The sequence below is a fragment of the Micrasema longulum genome, unplaced genomic scaffold, assembly GCF_059751315.1.
Source record: "Micrasema longulum isolate JH-2025_06_02 unplaced genomic scaffold, ASM5975131v1 h1tg000154l, whole genome shotgun sequence".
NCBI classification, from domain to species: domain Eukaryota; kingdom Metazoa; phylum Arthropoda; class Insecta; order Trichoptera; family Brachycentridae; genus Micrasema; species Micrasema longulum.
The window spans coordinates 285,101-297,780 of NW_028277359.1; the positions used below are offsets into that span (position 1 = coordinate 285,101).

Sequence of the window (12,680 nt, forward strand, 5' to 3'; positions counted from 1 at the left end):
GATGTGTTTCGGTCATTGTCACCTCTAACAAGAGAAGACAATTATCATCCCGCGCTTGAATTTTGTATCAGTGTGTCGATTAATCGTCCCCATCGAACTGAAGTTCCCACGGAAGGCACAGTCAGTTGGAGAGGCTGGAACTTCAATAAGGGCAATTTTGACCAGCTATGCTTTTTAATGGCCAGTATCGACTGGAATGAGGTATACGACACATTGGATGTAAATGAGGCCGTGCAAAACTTTTATTGTATTGTTGAAGGAGTACTTGATTCTTGTTTTCCTAGAAGGTCTCAGACAACTGGAAGAAGGCGATATCCAAGGTGGTTTTCTGGGGCTATTATTAGGGATATTCAGGTTAAGCATTCCTACCATAAAAGATGGAAAGCTGCGGGCTGTCAGAATGATTATGAAATGTTTGGTAGATTAAGATCTAGCGTTAAACGTGACATTCGATCAGCGTACCGGTCATTTATTTCCAATATGGAAAACAATATTCTCAAAAATACAAATTGTTTTTGGGATTTTATTAAATCTCAAAAGGCAAACGGCGGGAATATTGACACCATGACATGGGGTGATCGAACTGTTCGGGGCGCAGATATTGCGGAAGCGTTCGCAGGTCACTTCAAAAATGTATACAGTAGTGAACCTCCGCTTCTTGACGTTAACGCTGCTAAGCGGTGTACTACGCAAAACGGTGCACAATCTATTGTTATTCCAAATATCAATGAGAAAGACGTAGCTACGATCATAGATAGATTGAATAATACCAATTCTCTTGGCCCAGATTTTTTACCGACGTTCTTTTTTAAAGGATGCGTAGATTTTTTAAAAGGGCCGCTTTGTTTTTTATTTAATTTGTCATTAAATACAGGAGTCTTTCCAGAAATTTGGAAGATATCTAAAGTTACTCCTATACACAAGAGTGGCTCTAAGTCATCCGTAGAAAACTATAGACCTGTAGCTGTACTTTCAGCGCCAGCTAAAGTATTTGAAATTTTAATAAGTAAAATCATCGCTTCTCGAGTCGAGCCATTTATAATAGATGAACAGCATGGGTTCAGGAAGGGTCGCTCGGTTGAAACAAATTTAATGATATTTACAGACTATATTACGGCTGCATTAGATGCAGGACATCAGGTTGACTGTTCATATAATGACTTTGCCAAAGCCTTTGATACAGTCGATCATGATGTTATGTTAAACAAGCTGAGTGAGATCGGTTTCTCAGATGGAATGCTAAAATTAATGGCGAGCTACCTCCGAAACCGAAATCAATACGTTTCACATGGCTTGTTTGCATCAAAAATTTTTAATACTTACTCAGGTGTTCCCCAGGGATCCAACTTGGGTCCATTACTGTTCTCTATTTTTATCAATGATATTAAAAAAGTTGTAGTCAAATCGCGTTTTTTATTATTTGCGGATGACTTGAAACTATTTTTGAGGGTTAAAACTTTGGATGATTTTCGTTCTCTCCAAACGGATATATTAAATGTATCTGAATGGGGAAGACGAAATAAATTATTGTTCAATATTTCAAAATGCTCAGTTATGTCTTTCACCAGGGCCCACAAAACGCTATTCTTCCGCTATAGAATGAATGACCAGAATCTTATGCGGATTGCGAAGGTTAAAGATCTAGGCATCACTTTTGTGAGTTCCCTGACATTTCATGATCAGATCGAAACAGTTTGTAGTAGTTCATTGAAGATGTTAGGATTCGTCTTGCGTACTGCTAGGGTTTTTGGTAGTACACGAGTACTGAGAATTCTTTATAACTCGTTGGTGCGAAGTAGACTCGAGAGTGGCTCGATGATTTGGGGACCGTGTGAGTTGAAGTACTCTCTTATGGTGGAGAGGGTTCAGAAGAAATTTCTTCGGTTTCTCTACATGAGGGAGTGCGGATATTATCCATGGCTTTATCCCACTGAGTTTCTCCAGGGTATGCTTGGTTACAGCAGTTTGAAGACTAGAAGGAATGTGTATTTAACAACGCACTTCTTTCGATTGTTGCGCGGTATTATTGACAACCCTGAAATTATGCGGAGCATTAGCTTTTATGTTCCTGATAATTACCTTAGACAGCGTCAACATAGACTGTTTCACATTCCAATATACAGGACCAACCTGCCAATGGTTATGCCTGTTGGAAGGGCTATCTCTATGTTGAACAATATCACTTTGGACATTGACATTTTTCACGTCTCTGAGGGAGTTTTTCGTTACAAGATTCTCTTACTTTTTTAACATATTATTCTTTGGATATTATGTATACTAATGTGTTTTTTTTACATATACCTAATTTTACCTAATTATTTATATATGTATGAATTAAGATATTTTATTTTGTAATGTACATATATATGAATAAATAAATGATAAATAAATAAATGATAAATAAATAAATGATCTCATTCTCAATTTTTCTTAATGTTATAATAAAATAATTTTAATATCAAGTGTATAACAAAAAAATATGTATTGACGAATCAAACCTTGGAACGATTGCAGTCGATTTTAAATGCAGCTGCTAGGCTGATCTTTGGTGTATCAAAGTACGATCATATTACACAGTTGCTTCAAAGTCTGCACTGGCTACGTTTTCCTGAAAGGGTTGAGTATAAGCTGTGTTGGTTAATGTATAAAACAATGCATAACACGGCTCCTCAATGCCTTAAGGAACTCTGCATTCCGGAAGAGTTGGCAGATAGGCGCCTCACTCTCCGCTCAGCCTCCTGTTCTGCTGTAGGGAAGGTGATACTACCCCAATTACGCAACCAGAGTTCCAAATTTGGTGATAGAGCTTTTGCAATAGCCAGACCTTTGGCGTGGAATGCCTTACCTTCAGAACTACGAAATTGTGCAACAGAATCGCTTTTTAGAAAAAAATTAAAAACTCATTTATTTGTGGAATCGTTTCCTGATTTGAAAAGTGCTACTGCTTAAAAGGAATACAAACATAATACATATGTGTATAGGTAATTTATAAAATTAGTGTGTAAGTGAATAGTAATTAAGAGTAATCTGATAGAATTAAGTATAATGTACAGCGCCCTTGAAGTGATTATTCACGAAAGCGGCGCTATAAAAATTGTCAAAATTTATTATTATTATTAAACCTATTGTATATATATATATATATATATATATATAACCAAATGTAAATTGCTGTAATAAATAAGTAATTGGTAACCATAAATGAATAAAAAGTATAATTCTCTTTAGCTTTACTCTTCGTTATTGACCTTCGAATGGTTAAGCCTAAGTTTTAAAGCAAGTCCAAAAGAGCTCAATGTTCAACAAATAAACAATTTATATAAACCGAGGAGTTTTATTGGTACCTTATATAAATATTATCACTTAGAAAATTTAAATTTAAATTTTATAGAAATTTTATCAATGAATTTCATCAATCTACGAAATCTATGTTTACAATTTTTAATATGTTTACATATTTAATATGTTTACAATATTTTAGCTGATTAGCTTTACAGAATTGAAAACTATTTTCATGTTTTAGGATAAAGAAGTGGCAACATTGATCGAGAACTTATATTCCAAGCTAAAATTGGTATTGGTAAGGAAGGATGAACAGAAGTCGGCCAAGCTTCTCTCCCACCTGACAAGGTGGGAGAGATGCTTGGCCAAGAGAGCCACAAGATTCCTCACCGGGGACACCATGTGTTGTTTTGACTGCGAACTGATGCCACGTTTGCAGCACATCAGGGTCGCCGCAAAATACTTTGTGGACTTTGAAATTCCCGTAACTACACATTCTTTCTTGATTCTAACTGTTATACCATTTCTGGTTTGTCAGTCGATTTCTGCTGGTTTAATGATTGTATTCCTAATCTTCCTTTTACTATGTATGTGGTAATGTATGTAACCTAACCTAACCTTTACATTTTTTTTAATGCATTAGTGTTTTTAACTTTTCGTTTGTCACTCTTGCAGTAAAACATGGTTTGAATGGTTGTTTTTAAAAAAGTAATTGATGAACACAGGATCCCAACGATTATTTTCTTCAAAATATTAGCCTCAAGTGATCACTTAAACCAGCTGATTACATGCCATTGTAATTCATTGTTATTTTATCTATAATTGTTTGATGTTTGAGTTTATAAAATGCAAACCATCTGAAATTTTCCACTTTCTGTCCATTTATTGCAATGTTTAGACGGGGTTTACGTCAAGGCGCATGGAAGGAATGTGATAGTGTGGTTTGACGCTGCGAGGTTGAGTTTCACGCTAGTTTTTATTGAAATTCAACCGGGTAGCGTTACCACATTCTTTCTGTACACCTTGAACGTAGACTCCGACTATATCTAATCTTTATTTATGATCCTCTATGCTTATTTTGTCAGTGCCTGAGACGGTTAGTGAATTGATATTCTAATTTCCAGCCAACACTACGAGCGCTTTGGCGCTACATGCATCACATGTACCAGTTGGATGCCTTTACACAGTCCTGTCCTGCTGACCAAGATATTATCAATCATTATAAACTCCAACAGGTAATTCCATTTATCAAAAATCCTTCAAGAATTCCATTTATCAAAAATCCTTCAAGTCCTTATTAAAAAATCTCTGATAAAAATTCGATCTTTTTAGACGTAAATTTAATTTACTATGAACTATTATTTTATGTACACAATACAAAGTAATTTTACTTAAGTGTAATTTTTTTTTCTATACTTAATGTTTCCGTTTTGAATCGTCTGAATAATTAACAGTAAATCAGCATTAAAATTTTTTTTTAATAATAAAATTAAAATTTGAAAACCCTTTTTTCAACTGTTATTTTTTTATGTTGATTAATCATTTTAATCAAACAAGATAATTTATTTAAAATATCCCTAATCCCACACCTAATGGTTCTTAAGGAATTGGTACAGCAATCGCTGCTTCGATCGAAGTTTCAAATTATACACTTTTATGTCGAAAAATGAAATAAATTCTAAAATTTAGAATTGACTAACTAATGTTATTTCAGATGCTCAAGATGAAGAAGCATGAAGAATTGGAAACTCCGACCTTTACAACATCTATCCCCATCAACATTGGTCAGGGAGATGACTAAACTAAATAATTTCCTACCCTTCCACAATCAATTTTGCTTTAATCTTTTATTAGTCAGCTTAATGTATTGAATGTCGACCGATTCATAATAATGATTGTATTTTACACATTTATATACAACATGAAAGGAGTAATAATTACTCTATATTTTGTATTATATAGAAGTCACCGTCGTAGCTGAGGTCATGCAAGATTAGAATTTTGCACCCCCTAAGACTTATTTTCTAAGAAGAGAAAGAGATAAGAAAGCTTTGGGCTGCAAAGTGCGACCCCCAGAGGGTTGCGACCCTGGCAGCCGCCCGCCTGGCCAGCCCCTTGCTACGGCACTGATAGAAGTAGATAAGTGCTTCTCAATGTTTCCTATTTGGCCCCCAAAAAAATGTTTAAAAACAAATAACAAAGAAAATGTATTTACTTGCTGTACAATCCATTAATACTCGTTTTATTTTAATTAATTTCACTAATTCTTATTCTTGTCACCGTTAATTATCGTATTCCTGTAGGATTTACTATTGTTCGTGGATTGGAGGGATGGATAGTATAGTAAAGAAATAAAATCGAACATTGTTATTCACTTAATTTATAAAGTATCAGGGAATGAAATGATAAATTTTGGTGTTATAAACATAATATCCCTAGCATTCTTGCTTGTCAATTATTGTTTAACGTATATATTTTCATGTTTTTGCTATTTTAATATTATTTACATTAGTTTGCTGAGTCATTGACTTGAGTTTAGAACAAAAGTTCTTAATTTTTCAGGCTGAAGAAACTAGAATTTCACATTATTATTATCGTATTTAAATCGTCAATCACTTGTAATTTTTTTACATTTCATTTTTGCAGATTGCTTAGTATATCCAATATATAAGGACTATAGTTAACATGTTTTCGGTCTGGCTTTCTATAGTTAAAATCTGGTCTCTTATACTACAATTTTGGAGTATATAGTAAATGTACTGCCGAAGCGACAAAAACAAACTATTGAAATTGTTAGGTTAAACTTTTTTTTAAATTACTTTTATTGTACAATTTCAGTACTAATAAAATATCAATATGTCTTTATGGAACGAATTAATAAATAAGAAAAAGTAAATAATAGCCCATACCAAGAAGAGTGTTGCAGCAATTTGTGCGTTATTTATTCCTTTTGGCTAATAACATTCAATTGTAAGCGTTCAGGGTACGGATTTGTGATGAATTTGCAATTGAACGTAGTTATACAGAAAGCAGCCAGCTATAGAAAAGTGAAAATAAATTGAAATTTGAAACTGAGATAATGGCCATTTTGTAAAAAGAGTGAATTATAAAATCTACACAATAGTTCGAATGTTTTTGACTTTAACAAACGATAAACAATGAATACATTAGTTTTTTTATATATTACAAACAAGAATCTTATTGTGTATTTGACCAGTTCAAAAGATTTTTAAAGTACCATAAGATTTTTTTAGTTTTGTGGGTGTTTTCTGCAAATTGAGAAATGCCATTTTTGTGATTGACACCTTTATCCAGAGGTGATTAATACAGTTTTTTATCTGAAAGCGATCTGGCTGTTTTTAGCAGAACATAGAATCGACCTTACTGCACCCGGTAACATCAATATCTCATTTTTTCAAAATTGTGGACTGGCTGCTTTCTGCATAACTACGTTCAATTGGTCCTTAACTTTTTTTTAACATCCCAGAAGACTTGAACTTGTATTATACAAATAATAAATACATATTTTTATACAATTTTCCATTTAGTTTTAGTGTGAATATTATACTTTTCTTACCTGTAAGACAATCTGGGAATATTGTATAAATCCATTTTTATTTTATTCCCACTGCCTTGCTGTTATTTCTCTCTTATCACATGCTTTTTTCTAACACATTTAACAACTTTAAGTCGTGTAAACTACCTATTTTGAGAAGCCAATAAAAAATATTTTATTCTTTAAAGGAACCTTATTCAACAAAACAAGCTAAACCAGTTTGATTTTGGAATGAACATTATTTCATCATTAGAAATATGTAATTTGTTGTATACATAATATATGTCACTACGTTTTACTTTAAAATTGGCTTTTGTATCAACCAAACATAATTATTATTAGAGTATGTTAAATCCTAATGTAATACTTGGCTTTTTATACTGAATTAACAACGCAAACATGGTTGTAATAGTGTAATAATTGTTATGTCATTTGATTACTCCTGTACACTTTTGGTACAAGTACATTACTGATAATTCTGAAATTTTTTTGGTACTAGAATTTTCCAGTTTACAACAAATACATGAATATATTAGTTGTGTTTCACACAAAAAAGCATATTCCATTAATTAATCATCTCTTCTTCACCTTATTGTTATATTATATTATCACAATAATTTATAATAATTGTGTCTTGATGGCACCTTTCTAAAATGCAGTACATATATATATTTTATTAATACCAGTGTTTTAGGTCCATCAAAATTTTATTTGTATTACAAAAGTTATTCCATCATGCCGTTTCCTAAAATCTACCCCATGTTAAATAATATTGCATATTAGTTTATATTATTTTTATTCCCTTTTCCATAATGTTCACAATTTCTGTATACATACTTAATTTTATGTAATTTAGGTACTTAAATAAATAACTACTTTAAATAATTTAATATTCACCAACACAATTATTTAATATGTTATTATTAATTTACCGTATTATTTGATGTAATATTTAAATGGATAACAAAAAAAACTGTAGAGTAAAAATAATTTTATGGGTCAAATACCAATGCTCTTAAGCCATCATATCAAGTACCAAAACAACAATTGTTATACTATTGGAGCTTGTGGTAATGACACAATGGTACATAAATGTATGTTTTAAGATGGTTTATATAATATATTTGTTATTTAATATAAATATATAGGTATGTACCTATTTTTACAATCATTGTGGAAAGTAATCAAATTGCATCCCTTTAAAAATAATCCACAATAAATTTTGTGTAAATTTTTTATATTGTTATTTGTTATATTGCCTCATATCATTTTGTTTATGCATCCTGCTGAAAGTATGTATGTTCTAAAAATAAAATCCCTAAAATTGATGTGGCTTAATAAATTATTATTGCCAAACTAGCTGACATCTTGTGTTATTAAAGTGCCTTAATTTTTAAGCAAAGTTAAAAAACAAAAAAATGTATAATGTTACCATTAAAAAGTTGATTTCTGAACATATTTTCTCAATTAATTGTGAAACTCCATTGTGAGAAATGAATATATAAGATATAACAGATAATATGACAATATTTTCTAAAGATATTGCCATCTTTATCAAAATGTTGTGATTCTTTTGTTGCTTTGTATTATAAGCAAATATTTCATCCTCTAAGTTGTAGTAAGTATCGATCCTTGATCGTCAGTAATGCAAATTAAGTCATAATAAAGTATATTTGTATTTTTAAGTATTGATTAATTTTATTAAAAATTATTTCAACAACTTCCTTATTTTATTTACCGAAAATCCCATTTATTGTGTATTCTCCAACATGGTCTTAGTAATTATTATTTAGACTTTAACAATATTGACTGTTTGCAAAAATTGTAAGACTTCACTTAATTTTTATAACAAAATTACATAGGAATTGAAACCCTTTGAAACGTTATTTCAATAACATTTTATAGTATATTGATACTGATTGAAAAAAAAAAATATTGATTAAAAAAAAAAATACAATAAAGAGAGAGGGTAACATATGAAACATAAATTAATTCATATAAAAAATCATGAAAAATACTAGCATTTAGTATATTTCAATGATATTTGTGATTGATATGATGGAATCTAGAGATGGATGAATATATTTTTAGGGAAAGATGCGACATTTGAGGCATTTTAAGGGTATGGCCTGTCCTCAAAACTGTCTTATCATTTGTGAAGACAGCACTATTGGCCCTCTATCTCGGACAATATATCATTTGTTGATTTGTTTGTTTTATTAAGCAAGGGAAAACATATAATATAATGGACAATGGTGATTTTCACAAAAATGGCACTATATAAATTATCTACAGTAATAATAATAATGGTAAAATAAACTAAAATTCTCCCAAAACCAACATTTTATTGGAGTCGTGTACATATATACAAAAGACCTTGACTAAATAAAATGTATAATTTTTCAATCTTATGACTAAAACATAAGCAACTTTATAAAGCACATTCTCACATCACCTAAATGATGCTGCTAAATATTTATCAATAATTTCTCACTTGTATAAAACATGACATAATCGTGATTGTTAAATCTCAGCATTAAATTGTTATTTTCCAATAAAAACTCAAAATAAATATTTTTAACAGAAATGCAGAAACTTTTTGAGAACATCACATACAAGTCTAGGGCGTCCGTAGCGGATTAAATCCATTTGTCACTTAAGCGCCAATATCACCCATCTTGTTTTTCGCACTTTACATGAAAGACAAAAAACTGAGTGAGATGTCATGTCAAGGAAATTTTAATATATTGTGTTAATAAGAGTTGATTTGAGGCCCTGACTACTAGTCGATTCACAAAGAGGCTACAAGGCTTTTTAGATACTTATTTCAATTTTGCCGAAAAGTGAGATAGGTCACGGCGCTGCTTAAGTGACACATTACTTCTACAGTCATTAGAACATCACAAAATACTGTCAACGACTTTTATATAAATTAATTTTGTAATGGTGGAAAAATCTATTTCGCATTCTGTCACTAAATAAATAACAATATATCCATACTAAAGTTTGTGGACACACTTTCAACGAACTGCATCCCATTTTATAGTTTATATTAATTAAGAATATAATTCGCTAGGGGGTGGAATTCAGCCATGTTAAACATTAGGACCTATTCAAAATATTGTTGAATATTTATTATTTTTGTTCTTTTCTTATAGATACCCATAACATTTACCGTTTTCTAGATAATATGAATTTGAAAAAAAGTTTATTTTAATATCAAATGGTTGATCGTGTAAAGGTTCTCATGGGATAACAGTTTTGATATCTATAAATTAAAAAATATATTCCTTTAATTAACTAATACTACTATTATACATATTGTAAAATTTCACGTCTATTGGCCTTTCTATAAAAAGAAAATAAAATAACTTGTACCATCAACCAATTATTTTAGGTCCATATTTATACTAACCAAGAATCAACAGTTATTGTTTTTATTAAGGTAGCTTCTAAATACGACTTATAACTTAGATTTGTCCTCGGCAACATTACTAGGGTACACAATATGTTGAAACTGCATTGTATAAGCTTCTTTTGGTAGTAAGCATGATAAAAATAAATGTGTTATTGTGGAAGTCAGACCCCATATTTTGTGAGGGCCCCCCATAAATACAGGTAGCGTCCAACCATTTTTAAAGGTAGTAAACCCAAAATACTGGGGATCTGCTAATTTTTGCAGTGAAACGGTGAACACTTCTTCTACTTCGGCTGGATTTTTCTGAATCTTCAAATTGTCAAAATTTTTAATGTATCCAATAACTGGAGTTACAGCTAAATCAAAATTCTTGCTAGGGTAAGAATTAGCTTCGCCCCATACATCGATGCTAGTTCTTGGTATCCCTAATTCTTCTTCCGTTTCCCTCAGAGCTGTCGTCACCAAATTATTGTCCAATAAATCGAATTTCCCTCCAGGAAATGAAACATGGCCTGCGTGGCTCGCCAAATCTTTCGAGCGTAAAGTAAATAGCAGCGACATCTCTCCATTGGATATGCACAACGGTACCAAAACTGCGGCTTTTTTATCATTCGCAATCTGCTTTATCGACGGAACTAATTTTAGTGCCTTCATACACCGCTCCCGATTAATGGGACATAAAATGTTTGCGGTGGAAAAGTAATTTTTTGCAGCCATGCTAAAACTATTATTATCGATCAATTTTAATGGAAATAAACATGTATTGAATTCAATTAAAACTCACAAAAAATACTTTCCAGAATACTGACTCGAAGTGACAGCTGACAGATTGATAACAGAATTTGCAAATATAATACGCGGAGAAAGACTGAACCACCTACGAACTGAACGCAACGTAAAGATGTAGAATTTTGTTTGAACTTTGAGTTCCTACGTAGTTGCAAATAAATTTAATTTTAAAATTGCTTTTCACGATGATTATGTTCTTAATTTAGTAATGTTTTCCAACTGATATACTTTTATATATCTCATTGTGTAGATAGGTACCTAAACTTTGACCACGTCGCTTTTTTGATGTCGGCGGTATCCATTTGTCAAACCGCTTAATTAAAATTTAAATGGTTGTGTAATTTCACACTTTTACAATTATAATTTGTGAAAACAAGCGTAATGAACAATCGTTATTTTGAATCTCGATATTACTATATTATATTGCAATTGTTTTTATAACATTACAGTAATCTTTATTAGTTAAACTTATAAGATTATATTCACTCTGACATGCATCGTCAGGTTGGCCGAGTGGTCTAAGGCGCCAGATTTAAGCTCTGGTTCCCGAAAGGGAGCGTGGGTTCGAACCCCACACCTGACATGATGTTTTTTTTTTTCTCGTGAGATTTATTTATTTTACATTACTTTATAAATATTTTACCGAGATAAAGGTCATCCAATAAATAAAAATATTGATGATACCGCGGAAATTTTGTAAAAAAAATATAAAGAAATCATCATCATTTGGAGGATGGGCATATTTAGATAATTTTTGTCACATGAAAGATAAGGTGATCAGTCTTCGCTTCAAGTGGCAGTCTAGGAACAATGAAATACTACAGTGTAGAACCACCTCACGTGCACCGTGCCAGGAATCGAACCTAGGCCCTCGAGAATGGTAGGCGAACGCTCCAAATACTACACAAAGAGGCGGACTTAACTCCACTCGATTTCATTATCGAGGATTGTAACGTGAGAGCAGCCATCGAATCAAAAACACTCATTCAGGATTCTGGTTCTATTTCACACACAGAACTGTATTCGAAATCCGCCTGGTCACAGATCATTTTTTGCACTTACTTATCACTCGTCGTGTAATTTTTTATGTGAATTTATGTCTGGAGTCTGAACTTTGAACCCATTTTTAATTCGTAAGAGGGTATTAAACCTTCGTAGTGCACCAAAATAAAGATATTTCAAGATACTCTGTTTTCCGAAAATGGACCTAATTGCACTGTAGTATAATTTCCCTTGGATTTTTATTCCTAGTTAAAATACTATCGAACTTGGTTATTACGAGGAAGATGGGACCGATTGAATTTGGTCGTTATAAGCGTTACTCGTTATACCAGAAAAATGTTTTTTTTTATACAATCGCTATTGCACATTGTCACTAAGCAAACAAGATAATACATATGTGTACATATAATTCATACGGAAAATTAAAAAAAATTATAAAGAAAATTATAATAAATACTTACAAACATACCTATCACATGAAGACATTATTACATTTAAAATCGTCGTTTCCAAATTGTTTTGCGAACTTGTCCGCTTGCGCCTTCAACGGAAAATCCTGCGTTTCTTTGAGTACAAACCATTGGAGCAATGCTTCATCTAGTACGATCGCACTTTCTATTTTTTTTTTGTGTC

General features: G+C 31.8%; 2 protein-coding genes and 1 non-coding gene across 3 annotated transcripts in view; 2 read left to right on the forward strand and 1 right to left on the reverse strand.

The window, feature by feature from the left end:
• Positions 1 to 6,063, forward strand: part of Clic (chloride intracellular channel protein 5) — a 37,964-nt gene extending 31,901 nt beyond the window's left edge. Inside the window, exons 4-6 of the mRNA XM_088242674.1 lie at positions 3,524 to 3,766; positions 4,407 to 4,517; positions 4,997 to 6,063. Of these exons, the coding sequence (XP_088098800.1) occupies positions 3,524 to 3,766; positions 4,407 to 4,517; positions 4,997 to 5,083 (441 nt within the window). The 3' untranslated portion in view covers positions 5,084 to 6,063. The remainder of the gene's footprint in view (positions 1 to 3,523; positions 3,767 to 4,406; positions 4,518 to 4,996) is intronic.
• A 3,100-nt stretch (positions 6,064 to 9,163) lies between these two features.
• Positions 9,164 to 11,142, reverse strand: LOC148284105 (mitochondrial coenzyme A diphosphatase NUDT8). The gene is made up of 2 exons (XM_088242675.1): positions 11,066 to 11,142; positions 9,164 to 10,980 (listed from the first exon to the last, which is right to left on the reverse strand). The coding sequence occupies exon 2, from the start codon at positions 10,971 to 10,973 to the stop codon at positions 10,302 to 10,304; it is 672 nt and encodes a 223-aa protein (XP_088098801.1). The 5' UTR covers positions 10,974 to 10,980; positions 11,066 to 11,142; the 3' UTR covers positions 9,164 to 10,301.
• A 402-nt stretch (positions 11,143 to 11,544) lies between these two features.
• TRNAL-UAA (transfer RNA leucine (anticodon UAA)) lies at positions 11,545 to 11,628 on the forward strand. The gene has a single exon. It is a non-coding gene; the product is annotated as a tRNA-Leu (tRNA).
• Positions 11,629 to 12,680: the final 1,052 nt, after the last annotated feature.